Source organism: Polypterus senegalus, chromosome 13, assembly GCF_016835505.1.
Source record: "Polypterus senegalus isolate Bchr_013 chromosome 13, ASM1683550v1, whole genome shotgun sequence".
Classification (NCBI taxonomy): domain Eukaryota; kingdom Metazoa; phylum Chordata; class Cladistia; order Polypteriformes; family Polypteridae; genus Polypterus; species Polypterus senegalus.
In genome coordinates, this window is record NC_053166.1 from 161,755,669 (window position 1) to 161,776,486 (window position 20,818).

Genomic DNA, 20,818 nt, shown 5'->3' on the forward strand with positions numbered 1-20,818 from the left:
CCCATTGGTAAAAGCACATTAACTTTGAGGCTGAAGCATCAGTTTGTGAGTTAACGTTTGCTCTGATGTTCCAAAGCGATGTTCTTTAGGATTTATTTTTAGCCGAAGAAGAACGTGTAAAAAGCCAAAGGAAAAGCCTGTCATGAAGCTCCTAATGTAGACTTCCCGTTCTTTGTTTAGAACCCGCCAGGTAAAACTCGATGACTACGTTGAAAGTCAAGGCTGGAAGTGTAAGCTAACCGTCCGTTGTCCGCGAGGCTCCTGTGTAAAGGTCGCGAAGGCTATCAGTCTACACATAATCAGCTCCATGCCAAGGGAGAGTGGGCACGACATCTCAGATGGCATTGGCCGCCTGTGTCCGTGTCTCCTCGATCGAGTCTCTTCATTAAAATGTCCTCTTGCAACATTTGAATCCCGGTGTTATCTCGAGGTTTATGTCGACAGAATATTATAAAGTCTCCCAAGCTACATCTAAATGGGCACTAATGTGTATCCAGGATTTAAAATGTAAAAACCCTGTACTGTGTAGCGCCAGCCTCCCATTCTTTTGGAGTCACACAGGGCATCAAGAGCGGGTATTCGAACTTGAGATCTTGACATTACAGCCAGCAGGGGCCCCTGTGCTACTTTTTTCGTGGTTCCCACCCTGCGAAAGCGTTTGTCTCCCCCTAGTCAGACGCACCACGTGCTCGGCTCTCGGCCCAATCGCAGACTCCTCCGCGAATTCTCCGCATCTGCAACACAAAACCAAGCAACGCGTCCTTGGTAACCGGTCGCTTAGCAATCCGACGCACCAAGGAGACCGCGCGGAGAAGAGCCCGCGCCGCAGTACGAAGAAGCAGCACAGCTTACAAGGAGGCGTGAAAACGAATCGAGCGATGTCGGCTCCGGTGCTGGCCTCTCGACCCATATTGGACACTCGGGCCGTGTCCCAGGGGCTTCTCCGCCCGGCCGAGCCCGAAGTGGCCCTCAACACGGGGCTCTACTCATCAGCCGGCCAGGCGACCGCGGGCTACCGAAGCGCAAAGTACACCACGAACGAATGGCACCAGGGGAACTACTCCAGTTACTTCGCCGCTTTGACCGACCTCGAGAATGCCGAGGTCCTCCGCCGCGAGTCCAAGAAACTGACCAGCGAGACCCAGGCGAGCACGCAGACCGCGCAGGCCAACGCCACTCGCATGCTGGGCGAACGACTGCAGGAGCTGCACGCCTGGAAATCGGAGCTGCAGCGGCTTATCGAAGCGCTCAGGGCCGAGACCGACCTGCTGCTGGCCCAGAAGAGGAGGCTGGAGAGCGCACTGAATGCCACCGAGACCCCCCAGCTGATAGCCACGGACAACCTGCAGTGTCGGGAGAGGCGCGTGGGCTCCGATCTGGTCAAGGACGACGTGGAAGTGGAGCTCCTCAAGGTAGGGGTCTTGCCGAGTTCAGTCACAATGATGGGCTGATTCACTGCCACCCAGCCCCCTCTGTTGCTTGGTATTCATTATTCTTGGGGACTTTAGAGAAAGAGATGGACACAAGAGAAGGGGCAAACCCTGGACAGGATGCCCATTGGGCACCACCACACACAAGTATGCCTTGCTCCTTCTGCCTGCTAACAAGTCCTTAGTCTGCGGAACATAACCTATACGGGCACAGGGAGAACCCACATACCCTCCAGAGATTGAACTGGCATCCCCATGGTATGAATAGCCAGTAATTTGGGGTGCCATCATGCTGGACCAGAAGTGTATCAAGAGCAATAAGTACTCTGGCAACATGAAGTGAAAATGCAATTCAAAGCAACACAAGCCACCCTGTTATATAGTGCCTTACACGACAAGCACAGTAATATACACTTATGACACACAAGGGGCTACAACACTGGACTGCTGTTTACTACCTGAGGCTGGCCAGCTGCGTGGGCCAAAGCGCGTCACTTCACATTGTAGTAAACCTTTAAAGCGCCTTGACTAGGAGTCATCTCACACCACTCACTCGTCATCATGGGAGTCATCTTACCAGAGTGGCTCACATTAGAGAAATCTAGTAAGGAGCCTCGGGATGGCCAAGGGGAAGGCGCTATATGAACGCAATGGACGCCATACAGTCACCTCGTGGTCTTTGTGAGTCGGTCAGTCAGTGAAGTGTGGTAACAGTTATACTCCACCTGTAAAGAGCCTTAAGATAGGGGTCACTTTGAAAAGGCGCATAATGGACTCCATTCACTCATCATGGGATCCCAAGCAATCTACCAAATGTCAGCTAATGAAATATGATAAAGATTGCTTTACACTTGTAAAGAGCCAGGAGATGATGTCATCATATAAAGGCGCTATATAAACCTACCCCCCCCAATTCCTCACTATGTCATCTACCAAATGTGTAACCATGCCAGTTAATGAAATACAGTGCCAGTTGTAGCGCCCACCTCTGTAAGTAGCCTGGAGGTGATGTTCACTACAGAAAGGCGCTATACTGTATAACACCAAGTGACACCGTTCACTCGCCTTGTGATTTGGTGCCAACGCCACCTTTGTAAGTAGCTCAGTTAGTGGATTACAGTAACAGTTGGACACTGGGTTCACTTTGGAAAGGCGCTATATAAAATCGTGTGCTGTCTGCCAAATTTGCACATATGTCAGTTAATGAAATGCGATGATGATTGTGTTACACCTGCAAAGAGCACTCAGGTGGTGCTCACTACAGAAAGGCGCTATATGAAATAATTTTTTTTGTTGCTTATTGTCGCCGAGCATCCTGAGCAGCCCTATGGTGGTCACTGAAAAGGTTAGGCAGGCGCTGTTAAACCTCGGGACCACCAAATTAATGTGCCCTCTGACTGCACCCATCAGGGTCAAACCACCGCATGTTCCCTTGGGCTTTCCATTTGTCTCTACATAAAGCTGTGCCTACTGGTGGACCACCACCATCGTGGGCTAAGCTGGACCTTCCATGAACCCTTCCAACCCTCAGTGGCCTCTACTCTGACTTTGGGGCATAAACTGTTGGCAGCAGTCCTTCTGCCACCAAATAGAGGTGCTCATATAATGTCCTGTCCTTCTAGTGTGCCATGTAGCCCTGATGCCCATTCTTCGCCTGGCACCAGGCATCATGCCACACCAGCTTGTGGGGGACAATGAATGCCATGCAAGCATGACTTGGGCTGACCTGGGCAGGGTGGTGGTAGCCACTACACAGGTTGGTAGGACTGAAGGAGGGCATGACATGTGAGACCGCCTGTGCCATGCCATGAACGTTCTGTCCTTCCTTATGGATTCAAGGACTTGGCTTCATTTCAGTCACATGATACCCCAAGACCATTTAATAAAGCAAAAAAAGAAAAAAGGAAGGATTCAAACCAATCATGATGCCACATGTGACCATGCCAATGTCCAGATGCTCAAGATTTAAGCATCCTGAATGTAAAGTGAGACCAGAGGCATAAAGACTGAGCCAGGGCAGGAGCCCTCCTGAGTAGATAAGAGTGATGCCAGGGAATTGGCACATTGATGCCCACTGAATGAGTACCAGGTCTCTAAGGAGTTTTGTAAGGCAGCAAAATTGAAAGAAAACTTTTTGCCACTTTTTGTTGGCCAATCACAAGCTTATTGGCATTTAACTGAATGATGGACGTCAAAAAATGAAAGCAGATGGCACTCTAATGCCACCTACTAGGACATAAAGCTACTCTTGAAATGTGAAGCATGTTAGATATGAGCACAGATATAGAGCTGAACTTCCAAACCCTAACTGGTGGGTGCTAAACCCATTGCTGTCCCCTTGTAGAGTCTTCACTTTGAAAGGCACTATATAACTTAAAACAGGGCCTGCAGAGTCTGTGTGTTGTTATGTGAAAAGGGCCCTCATTTAGTCTACTTCTCTGAGATACTGTGCTGTGCCAAGTCTAGCCAATCTGCCAGTGTGCCCAACCAGTTTTTTCAATCAGGTCAACTCCAAATCCTGTGGGGAATTCTACTGGGAAAGACGCTATATGAAAAATGCTGGGTACACACTGTACGCCAAGTGTGACATTCTGCCAGCAGGTGGCAGCAAAGTCTTACACAACGCGTCTCTCTCTCTCTCTCTCTCTCGCTCTCCTTTGTGACTCCACGAAATGCCTCCATCAGCAGGACCACCAGCGACATCAGACATCTCGGCCACAAGCAGGACATCACTGGTGGTCCAGCATCGTCCTTTCATGTTGACAATGAGACCCCACAGTGTTATAAATGTAAGTACTTTCAGTGAGAGGGTGTATGAGAGAGTGTGGCTGTGGACAGGAGTACCCACTGGAATAGACTGGCAGGCATCCCATGCAGGGCGGGCTCCTGCCCTGCACCCACTGCTGCCTGGCTAATCTCCACCCCCACCACCTGACCCTGAAGTAGATAAACAAATACAGAAAATAGATAAAGGAATGTGGAGGCATCCGCACGCCTGCGCACACACAGGTCCTCACACTGCCTTATCCTGGTGGGTTCAGCTGCTCGCTCATAAAATGCTGATGGGTCTTTTTCTTGGTGAATCCCATTTGTATAAACCTGTGAACCTTTGCTCTATGTAGTGCCTTGCATGGTGAACTCTGACTGCACTGTCTGACTGATCCACATGCAGTCCCGTCGCCGTATGTCTGATGCCCGTTATTCATGAGGGATTTGGCTACTTAGCTCCAGACCTGTTTTCTATATAGTGCCTTTTAACTTGAACCCTGGTTTGAAGAACCTCCTGATTTAAAATCTGTACACGTTTATATGCCTGCTGCATTCTTGACTTTCACAGCACAGTCTCTTCATCTTCTCAGGCTCTTGATTTATATAGCGCCTTTTATATTGACCCCAATCTGATACAACATAACTTTTTGGAAAGCCCACTTAATCAAATTCAGGATCTTAGGGGGCTGGAGACATTCCTGAGAGGAACAGGATGCCAACCATTGCAGGGTCTGTCATACCGAGACCCCAGCCCACTCACACTGGGGGTCCATTTATAACCCAGACCGTGGCCCTCCAGCCTTAAGGTTTATCAGTCAGACAACGGGGGGTGTAATCAGGCTGAAGTGTCTGAATTGTCAGCCTGGGGTCCACGTTTCCAAGTTTCCTTCAATCTTTTTGAGCAGGTTTTTGCATTGAAACCTCAGCTTTCATGTTCCTTATTTTACAAAGGTGTTTCCTGTCAACTCTTTATTGTCTTGTACAGGTCATGCTGAGGGGGCTTCTTCTGTCTAAAGTGTCCATCTGGTGTGTGTTTGATATTCTGTCACCACTAACCTGTTCTGTTTCATTATACTCTGTTTATCAGGACACTTCTCTGTCATCCTTGTCGAGTGGCACAAAGTGCAGTGACAAAGCAGAGCCCCACATTTACAGTCACCCCCATACTAGCCTAGTGCCCACTTGGGAATCGGGGACCTCTGGGAGCACCGAGTGCTGGAAGCTGTTAGTTTGTGTGACCAGCGGGAGGTGACATTTCCCCATTGTTGTCTTCTAGTTTCTTACCTAAGCTGGCTGGAAAGAATAAAAAATACAAGAAAATTAAAGGCAGAAATATGATGAAAGAGACAGATAGATATGAAAGGCACTATATAATAGATATACCTATAAATACACTGATAAAAAAGATACTACAGTATATTATAGATACATTGGAACGAAAGACCTCTGATACGGTAATAGATAGATAGATGTGAAGGCACTATATGATAGATAGATAGATAGATAGATAGATAGATAATGAAAGGCACTATATAATAGATAGATAGATAGAAATGAAAGGCACTATATAATAGATAGATAGATAGATAGATAGATAGATAGATAGATAGATAGATAGATAGGTGAAAGGCACTATATAATAGATAGATAGATAGAAATGAAAGGCACTATATAGATAGATAGATAGATAGATAGATAGATAGATAGATAGATAGATAGGTGAAAGGCACTATATAATAGATAGATAGATACATAGCTATATATATAGATATGAAAGGCACTATATAATAGATAGATAGATAGATAGATAGATAGATAGATAGATAGGAAAGGTGCTATATGATAGATAGATAGATAGATAGATAGATAGATAGATAGATAGATAGATAGATAGATAGGTGAAAGGCACTATATAATAGATAGATAGATAGATAGATAGGTGAAAGGCACTATATAATAGATAGATAGATAGATAGATAGATAGATAGATAGATAGATAGATAGATAGATAAACCTCCAGATACATTGATACAGAAGACATGTTATAACTGATAGATGTGAAAGGCACTATATAACAGATCAGCCCATCACAGGGTGCACTTGCACTCAGATTGGACGTTTTGCCAGTCGACCCTCATGTCATTGGTTGGATTTGAACCCGGGACGGTGAGAGGGAGGCGGGCAGGCACTCTGTTTGTTCCCTCACTGGTGTATGGAGTTGTCCTTCTGGCTCTGCTGATGGCTTTTCTTTTTGACTTTCCAGGAGTTGGACCTCATCCACAGTGTCCAGGAGCTCCTCAAGAGGACTTTGGCCCAGGCAGTCAGTCAAGTCAGGTGAGCGTCTCGAGTGTCGAGGAGGACTTCACGCCGCTGTGGGTGACAATGACACACTGACAACGGGCACACAATAAACTGAAACAACTAATTACGGGGCTCGGGCTGGGGGGGTGGCCTGAGTGAACACACAAGTCTGTCCTTCTGTTTGTCCATCCATTCATTTATATGACTGGCCATTGATGGGCCCCTCCACGTGTTTACTGATCTGTCCACCCACGAGATGTGCCCAGGCTGGGTGATATCCCTAGCCCTTTGTGCCTCACAGTAGCCCCCAGAGACGTGGCTTTGCAGGGCTCATCTTGTCCTAAGAGGTCTGCAGAGCCACATGGATGGCAGTCCACAAATCTGCGTTCACATGTCGGTGGCCAGTACTTTTAGCACCTACAATATTCCTCATTTATACCTCACAGTCCCCAGCAGTACGTCTCGTTAACAGTCTGGTTTCTGGCCCCGCCCCATCCTGTTTCCTTTATTATGGTAACACTCAGACATCCAGCCCCACCCACAGCTGATCCCATCAGTTGCATCATTAGTTGCTGCACTTATTGGGGGCTTATCCCCAGCTCCTTGAAGACCTCTTGGAGATTTCATGCTGTTGACAACCAGGGTTGGACTTTTCAGTCTGTCAGTGGCCATTAAACGGGAAAAAATGGCTAACCTATAGAAGATCAGGGGCTATAAGTGCACTGCATGAAACAGGTATGGGGGCTCTTGAAGATCAAGAGCTACACGCCTGAGATCAGGGACTAAAGCTCTGGAAGCCTCTGCCCAAACGATGCCACTGGACACCACCTATCCTGTGTCCTACAGTGTGGACCTTTAATAGAGCCGAGCTGCAGACCTCCAGAGCTCCGCTCCATTGACAGGCTTGTCGCTCTGCATTATGCATTAGTGATGTTACGCGATACGCCCGGTTATACCGCGGTGAAGATTAGGGACGTGCGACGCTCAACTAATTGGCAGAGTCGTGCAATCCAATTGGCTGTTCAGTGGAGCCCCTGAATCGCTGACCTGCGGAGGTCTGTAGGTAGAAGACCCCTGTCGGCAGGGACGCTACAGAGCCTCAAGTTTGGCGGTTTATCAGTAGGGGGCGTTGAGCGTGTTTTTGTTGGTTTTTTTTTAAATATTGTCCCGCGTACAGAGTCCAGTAAAACTCCTCCTCACGTGTGCTAATCAACATGTAACACGTTACGATTGGTGGGTATGGCCACCTGACTTCGAACTGAAATAACTTCCAACTAAACAAGAATAATAATATTAATGGGGGCAAAGCCGAAGTAGAGCACATAATGATGCCAGGCAGTCCAAAATCTTAAAAATCCTCCCAAGGTCCCCATTCTAATGGCGTGGGCCCGAAACGTGACCTTAGCCAGAATAAAAGCGTCCCAGAGTTACCCGCGAGGTCTTTCATTTAGAGCGACCTGCCTTGACTCTTTGCTTGCTGATATTTTTAGAGTCGCCTTTCAAACCCATCAGAAAGCAGGACGATGGACGTGACGCGGGTCTGCCACTTTATCCTACTTTTATCAGTTACCAAGTGCCATTAACTGTTTGTGACAACGTCATGTCCTTTATCGTGAACACGCGTCAGTCACACGCAGAGCTGTAGTGCCGCGCGTGCGCGCACGCATGTGACACTTGGCGGGCCGCTCCTTCTCGTTTCGCGGAGTCCGACTCGCGCGCATGCGCGCGCTCACTTCGCTCAGTCAGACGTGCAGTCAGAACGCCGGCGTCATCAACATGAACTCCGAGGTCCTCTCTTAGCCCCGCCCATCGATTCCCACCATCGTCCACCTGCGAGCCACAGACTCCGTTAATTTCGTTTGTAGGATATTCCCTCAGTCGTTAGTGGCGTTGCCTCATTGACCCGGAGTCCTGTTTTCAAATTCTTTGCCTGGTTGTTGTCCTCACCTGGGCGTCAGACATTCTTGTGACCTCGTGTGCGGATTTTCCTGTGGTTGCTTCAGTTTTCATCGCAAACCACATAACTGGCACCTATAATATACTGCCACCCAATCTAAGCCTTAGTGCTACCAGGACAGACTTTGGCCCCCTTTGACCCTGATTTGGAATACGCAGGTTTGAGAAGTTCATATCATGTCATGTTATGCTATGCTTTCAGATCCAACAGAACCATCAAGAGCACTCTGGAGATGGACTGGTCTGACAAATACGAGGCATACAGCATCGACGACAAGTGTGGCCGACACAACAGCAAGTGCACCGAAACACAGAGACACCCCAGCAGCGTCAAGTTCCAGGACAGGTAAGAGGCTCTCCGGCCTTGTGCCCAAACCCAAAGTCTAACTGGGCCACCATGACTCAATGCCAACTCTGAACCAAGTGCCATGGCAGGTCTGACTGATATGAAAGTCACTACATAACTGACAGACAGACATGAGAGACGACATATAACTGATGGGTAGATAGATAGATATGAAAGGCACTATATAATAGATAGAAATAGGAAAAGGACAGGTGCAACATAATAACAAGGGTAAAGGTATGAAAGGCGCTATATGAGACATAACTCGATATTAAAGGCATTATATAATAGATATACAGGTTGAGAGAAAAGGTGCCATATGAGCAGATAAATATGAAAGAAACACTATATTAGATTGAAATGAGAGGTGATATGAAACCGTTAGAGAGATCGAAATTAAAGACAATATATAATTAACAGATATATAGGAAAGGTGCTTAAAATTAATACATTGGACAATATGAAAAGCATTATGTAATAGACACATTGATATGAGAGACAATACATAATGGATGGTGTAGATGACCCAGAGGATGAGTGGGCGTATCACCCAGTATAAAGGCACTTTCCTTACCCAGGTGGGATGCCATAACGGAAGTATGGAATAAGTGGAGGGGCGGGGGGTGTCGAGTGGCAATACCAGGATGGTAAATCAGGATAGATAGATAGATAGATAGATAGATAGATAGATAGATAGATAGATAGATAGATAGATAGATAGATAGATCGGGACATCTGAAGATGTCAGAAACCCCTAGCAAGGGAACAATTCACGCCCCAGCATTCTAAGTGGCAGTGTCCTCCATGTAGGGTTCCAGTCTGGGTACCCGCAAGGCTACATGGGTGTTGGAGTCCAGAAGCACAGCCCTGTAGGGATCCCGATGGGACAGTGGAGGGCGCTGCCAGGGGAGGATCTCCCTAAGTGTTTCCAACTAGCCAGGTAACGTCCTTGGAAGTACAATTAGGTTCACCTTAAAGGGAGCCCACTTCCATAGCTCTTGTAGTCAAAGTCGGGAGGAAGTGGGCAGCACTCAGCTGGAGGACGAAAGGAGGAAAGAACTGGCAGTTTATTGTGTTTATTTATTGTATATTTGTGGCTTATTACTGGGAAGACTGGGAAGAGGTGCTTTAGAAGAATAAAAGCCTTTATTTTGTTCATTTAACGTATGGTGCTTTACTGTGTCTGTGGTTTGGGGCTCTCCGGTGCCCTCTAGTGGTCACAATGGAAATGAAAGGCTCTAAATGAGTAATAGACAGCCAAGGTGCTATATAATACCAAGAGATGGATAGATAAAAGAGACACTGCATAATAAATATGAAAAGCATTATACAATTACTAGTCAATTATAAGGATAGCAAAGGTGCCATACAACATCAATGGGTAGATTGGAATGGTGCCCTATAATATCCAGAGAGAGACAGATGTGAAAGCCACTATATATTTAATTAATAGATAGAGGACCTGAAAGGCACTATATAATTAATAGACGTTTCTGTATCTGGGGTCAGTGCACTGCTTTTGGGATCCTGGGTTATTTGGGGTCTTTCTGTGCCCAAGCTCTGTACATGTCTTATGTGGCGTCTGTGACTGGGTGCCCCGTGTTTGTGTGGTGCCCCCTACTTGTCTTGGCACCATGGAGTCACTCAGGGCCCTGAAGTGAAGTTCACAGCTGACTGTGACAGACAGAGGGAGTGCCAGGCCATTGAAGTGTGCCTTGTAAAGCTGCCCCTCTCTGCTCTGGATGTCCAGCTGGTCACGTGCAGCACTGCCACCTCCTGCTGTATGTCATGTCACACACGAGTGGCCGTCCTCTTTGGGGTGTCCATCTTGCACTTCACTCTCCCGTGTGTTTCATTTCTTCATTTCCTCTTCTAGCTTATCAACTCCAGAGACATGGAACAAGTTTACTGAAGATAACATAAAGCTGGGCGAGAACGAGCAAATGGCTTCTGCCAACCTGCGCGCCCTGATCGACAAGGTGCTCCAGGATACGGCTGAAGATCTACGTGCCCAGTGTGCCGATGTGGATAAGGCATTCGCCAAGCGCTGTGAGGAGATGAGCGATGCAAAATTCCGGCTGGAGCATCACCTGAATCAGGCAAGCGGCCTGGGGTTGGGAAGTGGGAGGGCAGAGTAACGGAAGTGGGTGCCAACTGGGCATCACGGGGTGGTGTCTGCCTTGTCATCTACCTCACCTGTCATAAATGAATTCAAAGTTACATCTCTCTGAAAAAGAAAAAAGGGACTGCAGAGTCAGAGGTCATCTTCTTGGCAGGTGCCCACTGGCCACCCTCTTCCCCTCAGCATCACTATTGTTTATTGCTCCTGTTGGCTGCATTGTATGGACCACCACCATAGTCCCAGTGACCACTGCCCCAGGTTTGAGTGACTGCCCCTGAACTGCAGCCTCCTGGGTGTGTTATGTTGTCTGAAAGGCGCTATATACAGATCATCACCAGTGTTTTTGTGCTGTACTGGCTGTGAAAAGCTTCACTAGGAAGCCCCTTGCCTCCAGGGTCGGTGGTCCACCTTTGCGCCAATCTCTCTCAGCAGGGTCCAATCACGAGAGTCACTCAGAATAGAGGAGTTTCCACTGCCACACACTCGGCAAACATGCTGGAGCAGAAGTGAAGAGCCTGCGTACCCGCTGGCTCTGCCCATGTCCACCACTGGGGGTTTTTACCGTCCGCTCTTTTATTTTCGGCAGATCCTGGAGCAGATAAGCGCGCAGGAGAAAAACATCGTGGAGCTGCAGCAGGCCATCCGGGACAAAGAAGCTCCCCTGAAGGTGGCTGAGACGAGGCTGTACCGCCGGTCATTCCGGCCTAACATGGAGCTCTGCCGAGACCCCGTGCAGTTCAGGTGAGAAGAGCCGTCTGGCGCGGCACCTTTGACTTTCACTTATGAATTTTGTACGAGATGAAGGCTCCAATGTGTCCGCTGTGGTTCAAGGGAAGTCCCGTCTGGCAGGGCAGGGCGCTGGGCCGTCTGTGACTGATGGCTCTTCAGAGAACTTTCTGAGCAGCTGGAGGGGAGAGCTGGAGGGGAGCCGCGGCTGTTTGTCTGTCGGCATTCGTACGCAAAGAGACCTCCATCTGAGGGGTCACTGGCTGAGAGGAAAGCAGACTTCTGGTGAAAACAATGGGGGTGGGAGGAAGGAGGGGGGGCTGGCATTATACTCGCGGTCCGAAACCAGCACAGGACCCACACCTCAGAGGGAGGCCCGCATCAAATTGGACTTGGTCACATGGCCAAGGTGGAGACCAGGGAGGCAGGAGGAGCTGGGGCGGAGTCACCATGAGACAGGAGCGGAGGGATTGGGTGGAGTCATCATCATACAATGGAGAATTGGGGCGTGGCCACCAAAGCATATTAATGAGTTAGAGCAGAGTCACCGTGAGAGGGGTGGGGAGGGACTGGGTGGGTTAAGGGTCAGTATAACATTGTGAGAAGTCAGGGCAGGGTCACCATAACATTGTGGGTAGCTGTGGCCAGGTTACCATATTGGGCGGAGTCATCATCAAGCAATGGAGAATTGGGGCGTGGTCACCAAAGCATATTAATGAGTGAGAGCAAGGCCTCAACAACATAGTCAGAGTCACCATGAAACAGGAGGGGGGGGATTGGGTGAGTTAAGGGTCACCATAACATAGTAAAGACGTCAGGGCAGGGTCACCATTGTGACTCATTGGGACAGGAGGGGAGGGATTGGGTGGAGTTATCATAACACAGTGAGGACTTGTGACAGGGTCACCATATCATTGTGAGAAGTTGGAAATGGGTCACCATTACATACTGAGAACTTGGGTGGGGGTCACCATGACACAGGAGTAGTCAGGTTGTGTCCACGGTGACAGAGTGGAACACTGGGATGGGGTCACCAGAACACAACAGCAATAACAATAAGTGAAGTGGCGTCACTATAACGTTGGCAGTGAAGGCTGGGATGGAGTCTTCTTAACAGAGGAAGACGTTGCTGTGGGGTCATTACAGCTCCATAAGCAGTTAGGGTGTGTGTCTTTTGCCCAGCTGGCTTGGTGTGAAGGTTCATTTATGGCCAGACAGTGAATGGATGGGGTGGCATGGTGAAGCAGAGTGGGGTCTTGGGGGCGGGGGGTACTATGGTGTAGTGTCTGCTGCTCACTTAGATGTGAAGACTTTTTGTTGATGGCACGAGACATGATAATAATCTCTGCCCGCTATCCAAAGACAGACACATTTCCAACATGAAAGTGAAATCAAGGCATTTATTGTGCTTTGTGATCTTCCCATCATTTTCAGAATTTGTCTGATGATTGGCACGTGGAGAGCAGCCCCGTGGCGCTGGAGATGACCATTCCATGTGTTTCCTCATTGACTGGCACCATTGTACTGTTGTCCAGTTTTTGGGTTGGTGTTTGGTTGACACCTCACCGATGTTGGGCCTCTGAGCTTGATGCCCAGCTCATGCTGGTTTATGCCCACAGTGCGAGTTTGATTGTGCAGACTAAACTGACCAGTATGTTCATATCTACATTGGCATCCATCCTGGATGTGTACTTGTCTTGTGCCCGCTATTTTCAGAGCCTGGTTCCAGATACCTGCCACTTTGTACTGGGTTAGCAGTTAAATGACTAATGCATTGGCTACCAGAAGGTACTGTTTCAACAATCCGACACGCTTTACAATTACAAGCTTGCAAATGGGATGGCGGCTGGACCAGCCAATCAAGGGTCCGGCTGACTTCATGTGACTGGACTAAGTAAGCAATGTGAGGCAAACACCTTGTGCATCTTCTTCTTCAGGCTGGTGAGCGAGGTTGGCGAGATCACAGAGTCCATCGAGTCCCTGCAGAAGAAACTCGAGGAGGCCAAGCAGTCCCTGAGCAGCATGGAGGACACTCGGATGTCCCTTGAGAAGGAGATTGGGAATAAGAAGAACAGTCTCTTCATTGATCGGGACAAGTGCATGACCCATCGCACCCGCTACCCGCCGGTCAGCCGACTGCTGGGATATTAATGAGGGTCAGCAAGCTCACTGGCCCGCCCCCTTTTTTTCCTGCTGTGGTCATTTAAACTGCAGTGGTTTGGTTTTAATAAAAGTGTGTCGTGACTGTCAGCTTTGTGTGTTTGTGTTTAAGCCTTGGTGGTCACTGTGGAGCTGATCAGGTGAACCCAAGTCAAGGGGTGCAGGTGCCAAGCCTGCAATCACAGTGTGCCCTTAGCATGGACACAATGATGAAGCTGAACAACCACAAATGGAGTCCTGGTAGCATGGAAATTAGTCTGGGGGACAACCAGGTGGGGGAGCTAATGAGCAGGTGGGGTATTGGCTTGGCTTGAAAGTTCTGGTGGTGCCATGAGTACCTGGAGGAGAGGAAGAAAAAGAGAAATGAGAATGGGAGGCACTGTTAGAAGGGGTGGGGCTTAGTATGGTGAGAGGGAGGGAGGGGGAGAGAGAGAGCGCGAGAAGGGGTGGAGCCATTGAGCAAACAGGGGAAGAGAGATTTGGTTAAAAGAAGTGGAGATTGGTAGAGAGAGAGAGTGAGTGAGAAAGACCCTAAAGGAAGGGTGGAGTCTGGGAAAAAGAGAGGAAAATTGACAGAAAGAGCGGAGCTTGAGAGAGCGATGGACACTGCTAGAAGAAGAGGAGCCTGGGAAATAGAGAGGGAGATATGCTGTCTGAAGGGTGGAGCCTGATAGACAAGACTGGGAAAAGGGGTGGAGCTTGGTTCAAAGCCAAAAAGAGAGTGCAGGTGTTAGAAGAGGTGGAGGCTAAGAAAGAGAGAGACAGGGAAAGAGAGACAGAGAGTATTAGATGTGCTGGAGTCGGGGAAAGGGAGAGGGAGATATTCTGACAAAAAGGGCGGAGTCTGATAGAGAAACATTCTGAGAAGATGTGGAGCCTGAGACAGAGATAGAGAGATAGAGAGGGAGAGAGGCTGTTAGAAAGGGCGGAGCCTAAGAGACAGACATTGCCAAAAGGGGTGGAGCCTAAGAGAGTGAGAGAGAGTGAGAAAAGCTGTTAGAAGAGGTGGAGCCTGGTAATGAGAGGGAGATATGCTGACAGATGGGGTGGAGTCTGTAAGAGAGACATTGTCAAAAGAGGCAGAGCCTGAGAGGGTGAGAGAGAGAAAGGATACTGAAAGAAGGGGTGGAGCCTAAGAGAAAGAGAGAGAGAAAAGCTTTTAGAAGGGGTGGAGCCTGGTGATGAGAGGGAGATATGCTGACGAAAGGGGTGGAGTCTATTACAGACACATTGTCAGACGAGGCTGGGAACAGAAAGAGAGAGAGAGAGAGGGAGAGAGGGAGCGATATGCTGTCAGAAGGGGCGGAGCCATACAGAGTAGCTGTGCTGAGGCTGTGTGTGTGTGAAGGACAGACAGAGAGATGGTGAAGCGCTTAAAGGGCAGCACCTACAAGACTCGCTCCTCTGCTTGAATCCCTTGGCCTGGCTATGTGAACTGAATCCTGGCTTGGATTGGCTCATGGAGTTGTAGAAAATGAATACAGATGATGTTGCCATCTCAGAAAACTCAATCAATGGGTCACTTTAAAGGGATGGAGCTGAAAACACCGAGCACAGGGCACCGAGGTGTCCTGGAAACAGGCAAGTGGCACCAGGCACAAAGTAAATTTCACACACTCCAAAAAATATACATATTTGTACTTAAGAAACTGCATTGTGTATGTCATGGAAAACTGGAAACATTTCATTATGTCGACTACATTGAATTTGCTACAAACATACCTACAACATGTTAAATTATTACCTCTCACTGCACTTATTATTTCTGCAGAACAGCACCATCTGCTGGCAGATTAGAGCAATGCCCTTCTTGCCCTGAATGTAAACTAAATGTGAAGCCCCATTGAGTGTCTCTCTCTTTTACAACAGACGAGTTTGCCAAGTGGAAGGTTTGGGAAGGTCAGCGTTGTACAGCGCCCTCTACTGGAGGCATTTCAACAAAAACGCATCTTTTCCTGAAAAGTTGGGGTCAAAATTATGAAATCATCAGACAAAAAAAATGTCACAGTACAGGCATCCGAAGAGTTGGAGCCGAATGACAGGGACAAGACGGCCACTGATGTGCATCTGAAGAGCCAAGAGGGAGACGAGACGTGCAGAGCCCCCCAGAGAGAACTCATTAAAGTGCTCATCCTGACAAAGCGTGTAAATCATCTCCATCGAGGCAGCCCCACTTTAGAGCAAATCGGCCGTAAGAAAGGGCAGCTCATTTTGTCAGCCGGTTTATCCCGTGACACATTCAGCCTTGATGGAGGTTCCCCGTGTATTTGCGTCCTTTTTAATTTTGATAAACTGCCCGGTGTAAACATTTTGGGAGAAGATAACATCGCTTGACCAGAAGCAGATAGCCTGGCCAGTAGGGGGCATCAGTGTGGCACTTTGTGTCACTGGCGAGGTGACACTCAGGTGAGCATCTGATCAGAACACCTGAGCAGTGGAGCCTTACATTTAATCAGACTTTATGTCGCCGTATATACTGTAGTACCTTTCCAAACGAGTCTTCTGATCCCAAGTCAGTGTTTTTACACGTCCAGTGACTCGTGCAGGGTGTTTTCATATTAACTTGACATCTGCGTCATCAATCAGACTTTATTATCTGCTGCCTTTCATGATCAATAGTAGCAATCATCCATTCTTCAAGCTTGCTAATCGCACGCATCGAGTGCAAAGCAGGACACCCACCGACCCACACATCAGGGGGGCCAATTTAGCATCGCCAGTCCCCCTCACCTGCAGGTCTGTTAAACTGTGGGAGGAAACCCACTTGGGCTTGGAGAGAAGATGCAAACTCCACCCAAGACTTGAACCTTGTTGTGAGGCAGCAGCTCTAAGCACTGCGCCACTGTGCTGCCCATCAGCACTAACTGCACTAATCCTCCATTTTTAGAGGACAAACCCAAAAGTGGTCATTTTATGCTGAGCTCCTCACTTGGGAAGCCTTTAACACAGCAGCTAATCGGGCGAGCACCCATCCATCCACCCATCCTTCCATTTTCTGCATCTGATTCGTCCATTGAAGGGCTGCAGATCCTCACAGAGAGTTTATTCAATGCCAGACTATATAGTGCCTTTCACACGGCATACCACCACAATCATTCATGTGTCATACCCACCAATGTAAAATAATTAAATATTTCTGGACATTTCAATTATTCTGCAGTGGGCTGGCACCCTGCCCGGGGTTTGTTCCTGCCTTGCACCCTGTGTTGGCTGGGATTGGCTCCAGCAGACCCCCATGACCCTGTAGTTAGTATATAGTGGGTTGGATAATGGATGGATTTTAATTATTATTATTATTATTGAATTATTCTAACATTTTTATTTGTAATTTTTAATTATTATTATTAATAATAATAACGTATTGTTTGACATTTTAATTATGATCATAATTACGCATTAAATCGTCATCGTTATCCTTTCCCCAAATTGCCTTCAGTGGCAAGAGCCTCTTTGCTGCCATCTCCTGGCCATTCAGGGTACTGCAGGCAGGAGTTGAGGCTCGAGTTTGCGCAGTGAAGCCTCGGCGGCTGTGGCTGTCGCTCGTTTCCTCGTTCTTCTCGATTCTTTTGGTGGCGACCATGGCCCCCACTTATTGGGGAGGGTGGGGTCTCGCTCGCTTCGAGGCTTTAATTAGCGAGCCATCCCATTGGCAGTAAAAAGCCCACCTGCCTCAGCCTTCAATAATGTAATCGCGGTAATTACAGCCTTTTGCTGATGGGCTTGAAGTTCCACAGATGAAGGCTCAGCTGTGCTGAAGAAGCGCTGCTGTTGGTGTCATGGGCACAAGAGGACTTGGTGGTCTCTGTGATGGTCCACAGCTGACCAGTCTGATCACCTGCTTCGCTCTCCCACTCCACCTTAGCCAGCAGAATCGATAAAGGATGGCAGCCTCTCTCTTCTACTCCCAGGTGTTCAGAGAAGCACCCACTCTAAGGTGAGATGGGTAAAGTGTCATCAGCCATTGATGGAGGTGACCTCATTTGGGTGGAAGGTGCGGTGGCCTGAAAAAGCTCATTGTCACAGTTGGAAGGCCCTCGCATTCTCCACCACCACCACCATCAGTGGGCGTCTACTTACCTTCTGGTCCGCTCATCCATGTACTTCAGGTGTCCTTGTGTGTCAGTGGAATGAGAGGTGGTCTCCACAGTCAACCTTCAGGTCTCTGTGGACTTCCTTCAGTTGCTGGCATTTCTCTCATCAGCACCTTTTGGGCTGCTAATGGAAGGTGAAGAAGGGCAAGGAGAGGTGGACCAGAGCCTGTCAGTGGTCCACTACTTGGTTAATTCCAGGCAGACAGGTGACGTGTGACATACGAGGTGGACACATGAGAGGTCTGTTCGGGAAGGTGGGGATTTGGAATGTGTTCACGGTCAGGAGATCAGCAGGTCCTGTACCATCTGAGGGTCTTTGACCAGATTCACTGCAGACTGACGAGTAGTGGTTGTGGGATGTAAGGTGAACACTTGAGGGGGTCACCTCAGACAGGTAGTGTTGGTGGTCTTTCACTAGACTCATTCTGGATGGGTAGGTGACCTCTCATGTGTAATATGGACACACAAGAAGGTCACTCCAAAATGGAGGAACATAAGTATGTCTTCATTACCAGAAGCCCAGTGGCTGTCCGAGTACCAGAGGTGGTCTGCAGTCAGGTGGACAGTAGTGTGAGGTGGGCACATTAAAGGGCAGTTGAGGAAGGTGGACATTTAGGAAGTCCTCCTCATTAGGAATTCAGGGGTCTTAGGTCCTTATCAAGCCTTACTCATGGCACTTGGGTAGCAGGGTTAGGATGTAGGTTGGCATCGGTGGTCTGTTACTACATTCATTCTTGAAAGGCAGGAGGCATCTCGCCTGCAAGATGGACATGTAAACAGTTCAGGCAGGTGGGCAATGGTGGTCTATTACTTGATTCCTTCTTGACAGACAGGTGACCTCTCATGTGGAAGATGGACATCAGCGAGGTCAGTCTAGGATGGCAGAGCAACAGGATGTCACATTTGGTTGAAGGAAGGGTGCCATGTGTGGCAGAGTGACCTTCATGCTGAAGCTTTCTTGATGCCTTGGTGCCCACAGGGTATCGCTCTGTGCTTATGGGGGCCTGAGATGGGGCAGCACTGCATTCCTGGCCCGGTGCCCATTGTTTTGTACAACACAGGAGAGCCTGAGTGATATTCATCAGGAGGAGCCGCCACCGTTCCGTCCTGCCAAGCGTGAAACGGCAGCATGGCTCTTCTCGTTGGGTCTCAAACCACACTCAGCCGGTTGCCAGCAGGATTTTCGGGTTTGATGTCATATTTCGAAGGAACCTGAGCCTAGTTGGCGCCTGTCCCATTCTCCTGGCAGGAGTCGCAGCACCCGAGTGTGTGACAGCGGCCGGTCCGTCATGTGCCCTGGAGCTGCAGTGCTAGCCAGTGTGAGGGTCAGAGGTCAGCAAGCACAGGTGTGCCTGGCAAGCAAATCTGCCACCTGCCCCTGTGGACGCTGCACACCCCTGCAGGTGGCAGTAAGTGCACAATTCGTGTGTGGCCCGGCGGCTCAGCACTCAGATCTGTTAGTGAGCTCTTGTGGGTCCGTTTGCCCATTTCATACCCTGCTGACCCGGGCCTTTCCTGTTTTACCATCTTGGCCCAGTTTCTTGGATGCCCAATTCCTCCGATGTTGCCCAGTGTTTTACAGTGACGACCATTTTCTCTTCTCTCTGAGTTTTCCAGATGCCCTTCTGACCAGTTGTCCAGTCTCGCTCTCCTCCTGTCCTACCACTAAGCACTAGAGTGCTACTGAGCCCCACCAGTCACTTAGCTTACATACACCAGCAAGCGGGCGACACTCAGATGTTGCCCAGTTTCTCCAAAAAACTGGCCCACATGCTATCCAATTCAGGTGGCCAGTTTCTCATACCCACCCCGGATCACAGATGTCCTGCTCCCATTCAAGTTATACTCCTTGCCAGGCTGCCAGGTATCTCCAGTGTCTACTTGACCAACCAGATGGGCAGTGACTCGTGCCCTCCTGCTTAGGGGAGACTGCATTGTTCTAACTGAGTGTCCGTCTCCTTAGGGGTCCTCTTGGTCACCTCTGGCTCCTCTCAGGGACTCCCTATCAGTTGTCAAGTTTAGCAGCCCTTCTTGAAGTGACGTCGCATCCACATCAGAGACCAGTTGCTGATGTTCTCCTGTCCACCTGGCCAGTGTGAACGCTACCCGGGCACAGACAGGCAGACATGTTGTAAATTCACCACAACACGTTTATTTACGCTATGTACAAGATTAAAGTGCACACACAAGACCCCAAAAAGTCCCCAAAGTCCTGGCCACACAATGCCTTCACTCTTCGGGCCGCCTCCACTCTCTCTCGTCTCTGACCTTGTCCTTCTTCCACCCGACTCCAGCCTCGAATGAAGGGAGGCGGCCCCTTTTATCCACACCGGATGTGTTCCAGGTGCTCCCCGGCAATCTCCCGCCGACACGTCCCAGTGTCTCCGGGTGTCCCTGCTTCTCTTCCCCCCAGCACTTCCTGGTGTGGCGGTAGTGCTGAGGTCCAGGGTTCCCAAGGCATTGGGGCACCCCCTGGCGGTGACTACAGGCCCCTACAGGATTGGGCTTCCAGTGTGCAAAGCAACCAGTGTGGCGGCCCCCACGTGATCCAGGGCGGGCGTAGACCCTCTTCCAGTCCTTCAAGGCATCCCGGCCAGGTCGTTGCCCCTGGCATCCCTGACACCAGTTACTCAGATACTCCTCGATCTACATCATGTGCCACGTTTGCCATTTTTATGTCCCTTTGGCCAGTTTGTCAGTTATTGTCCACATCAGAGTCCAGTTCCTTGTGTTTTCAATCCTGCCCGTCCAGCTTCTCAGATACATATTGGATCTCCATGTCCGCTCTCATGTCCATCTGGTCAGCTCTTCAGATCTTTTACATGTTGAAAGCTCAGCTCCTCGTCTTTTGCTGTCCTCCTGGCCAGTTTGTCAGATGATGGCCGTACCCAAAGCCCACTTTTGCATTTTCTTCTAC

At 49.0% G+C, this 20,818-nt stretch overlaps 1 protein-coding gene across 1 annotated transcript; it reads left to right on the plus strand.

The window, feature by feature from the left end:
- Positions 1-803: 803 nt before the first annotated feature.
- tekt4 (tektin 4) lies at positions 804-13,900 on the plus strand. The gene is made up of 6 exons (XM_039774693.1): positions 804-1,412; positions 6,463-6,533; positions 8,659-8,802; positions 10,679-10,901; positions 11,511-11,665; positions 13,588-13,900. The coding sequence occupies exons 1-6, from the start codon at positions 879-881 to the stop codon at positions 13,799-13,801; spliced, it is 1,341 nt and encodes a 446-aa protein (XP_039630627.1). The 5' UTR covers positions 804-878; the 3' UTR covers positions 13,802-13,900.
- Positions 13,901-20,818: the final 6,918 nt, after the last annotated feature.

Excerpts from the sequence above, each read along its gene's own strand:
- tekt4 (XM_039774693.1), top strand. The coding sequence starts at position 879 with ATGTCGGCTCCGGTGCTGGCCTCTCGACCCATATTGGACACTCGGGCC. Across the intron at positions 1,413-6,462 it reads TGGAAGTGGAGCTCCTCAAG|GAGTTGGACCTCATCCACAG; the intron begins GTAGGGGTCTTG and ends TTGACTTTCCAG. Across the intron at positions 6,534-8,658 it reads CAGGCAGTCAGTCAAGTCAG|ATCCAACAGAACCATCAAGA; the intron begins GTGAGCGTCTCG and ends CTATGCTTTCAG.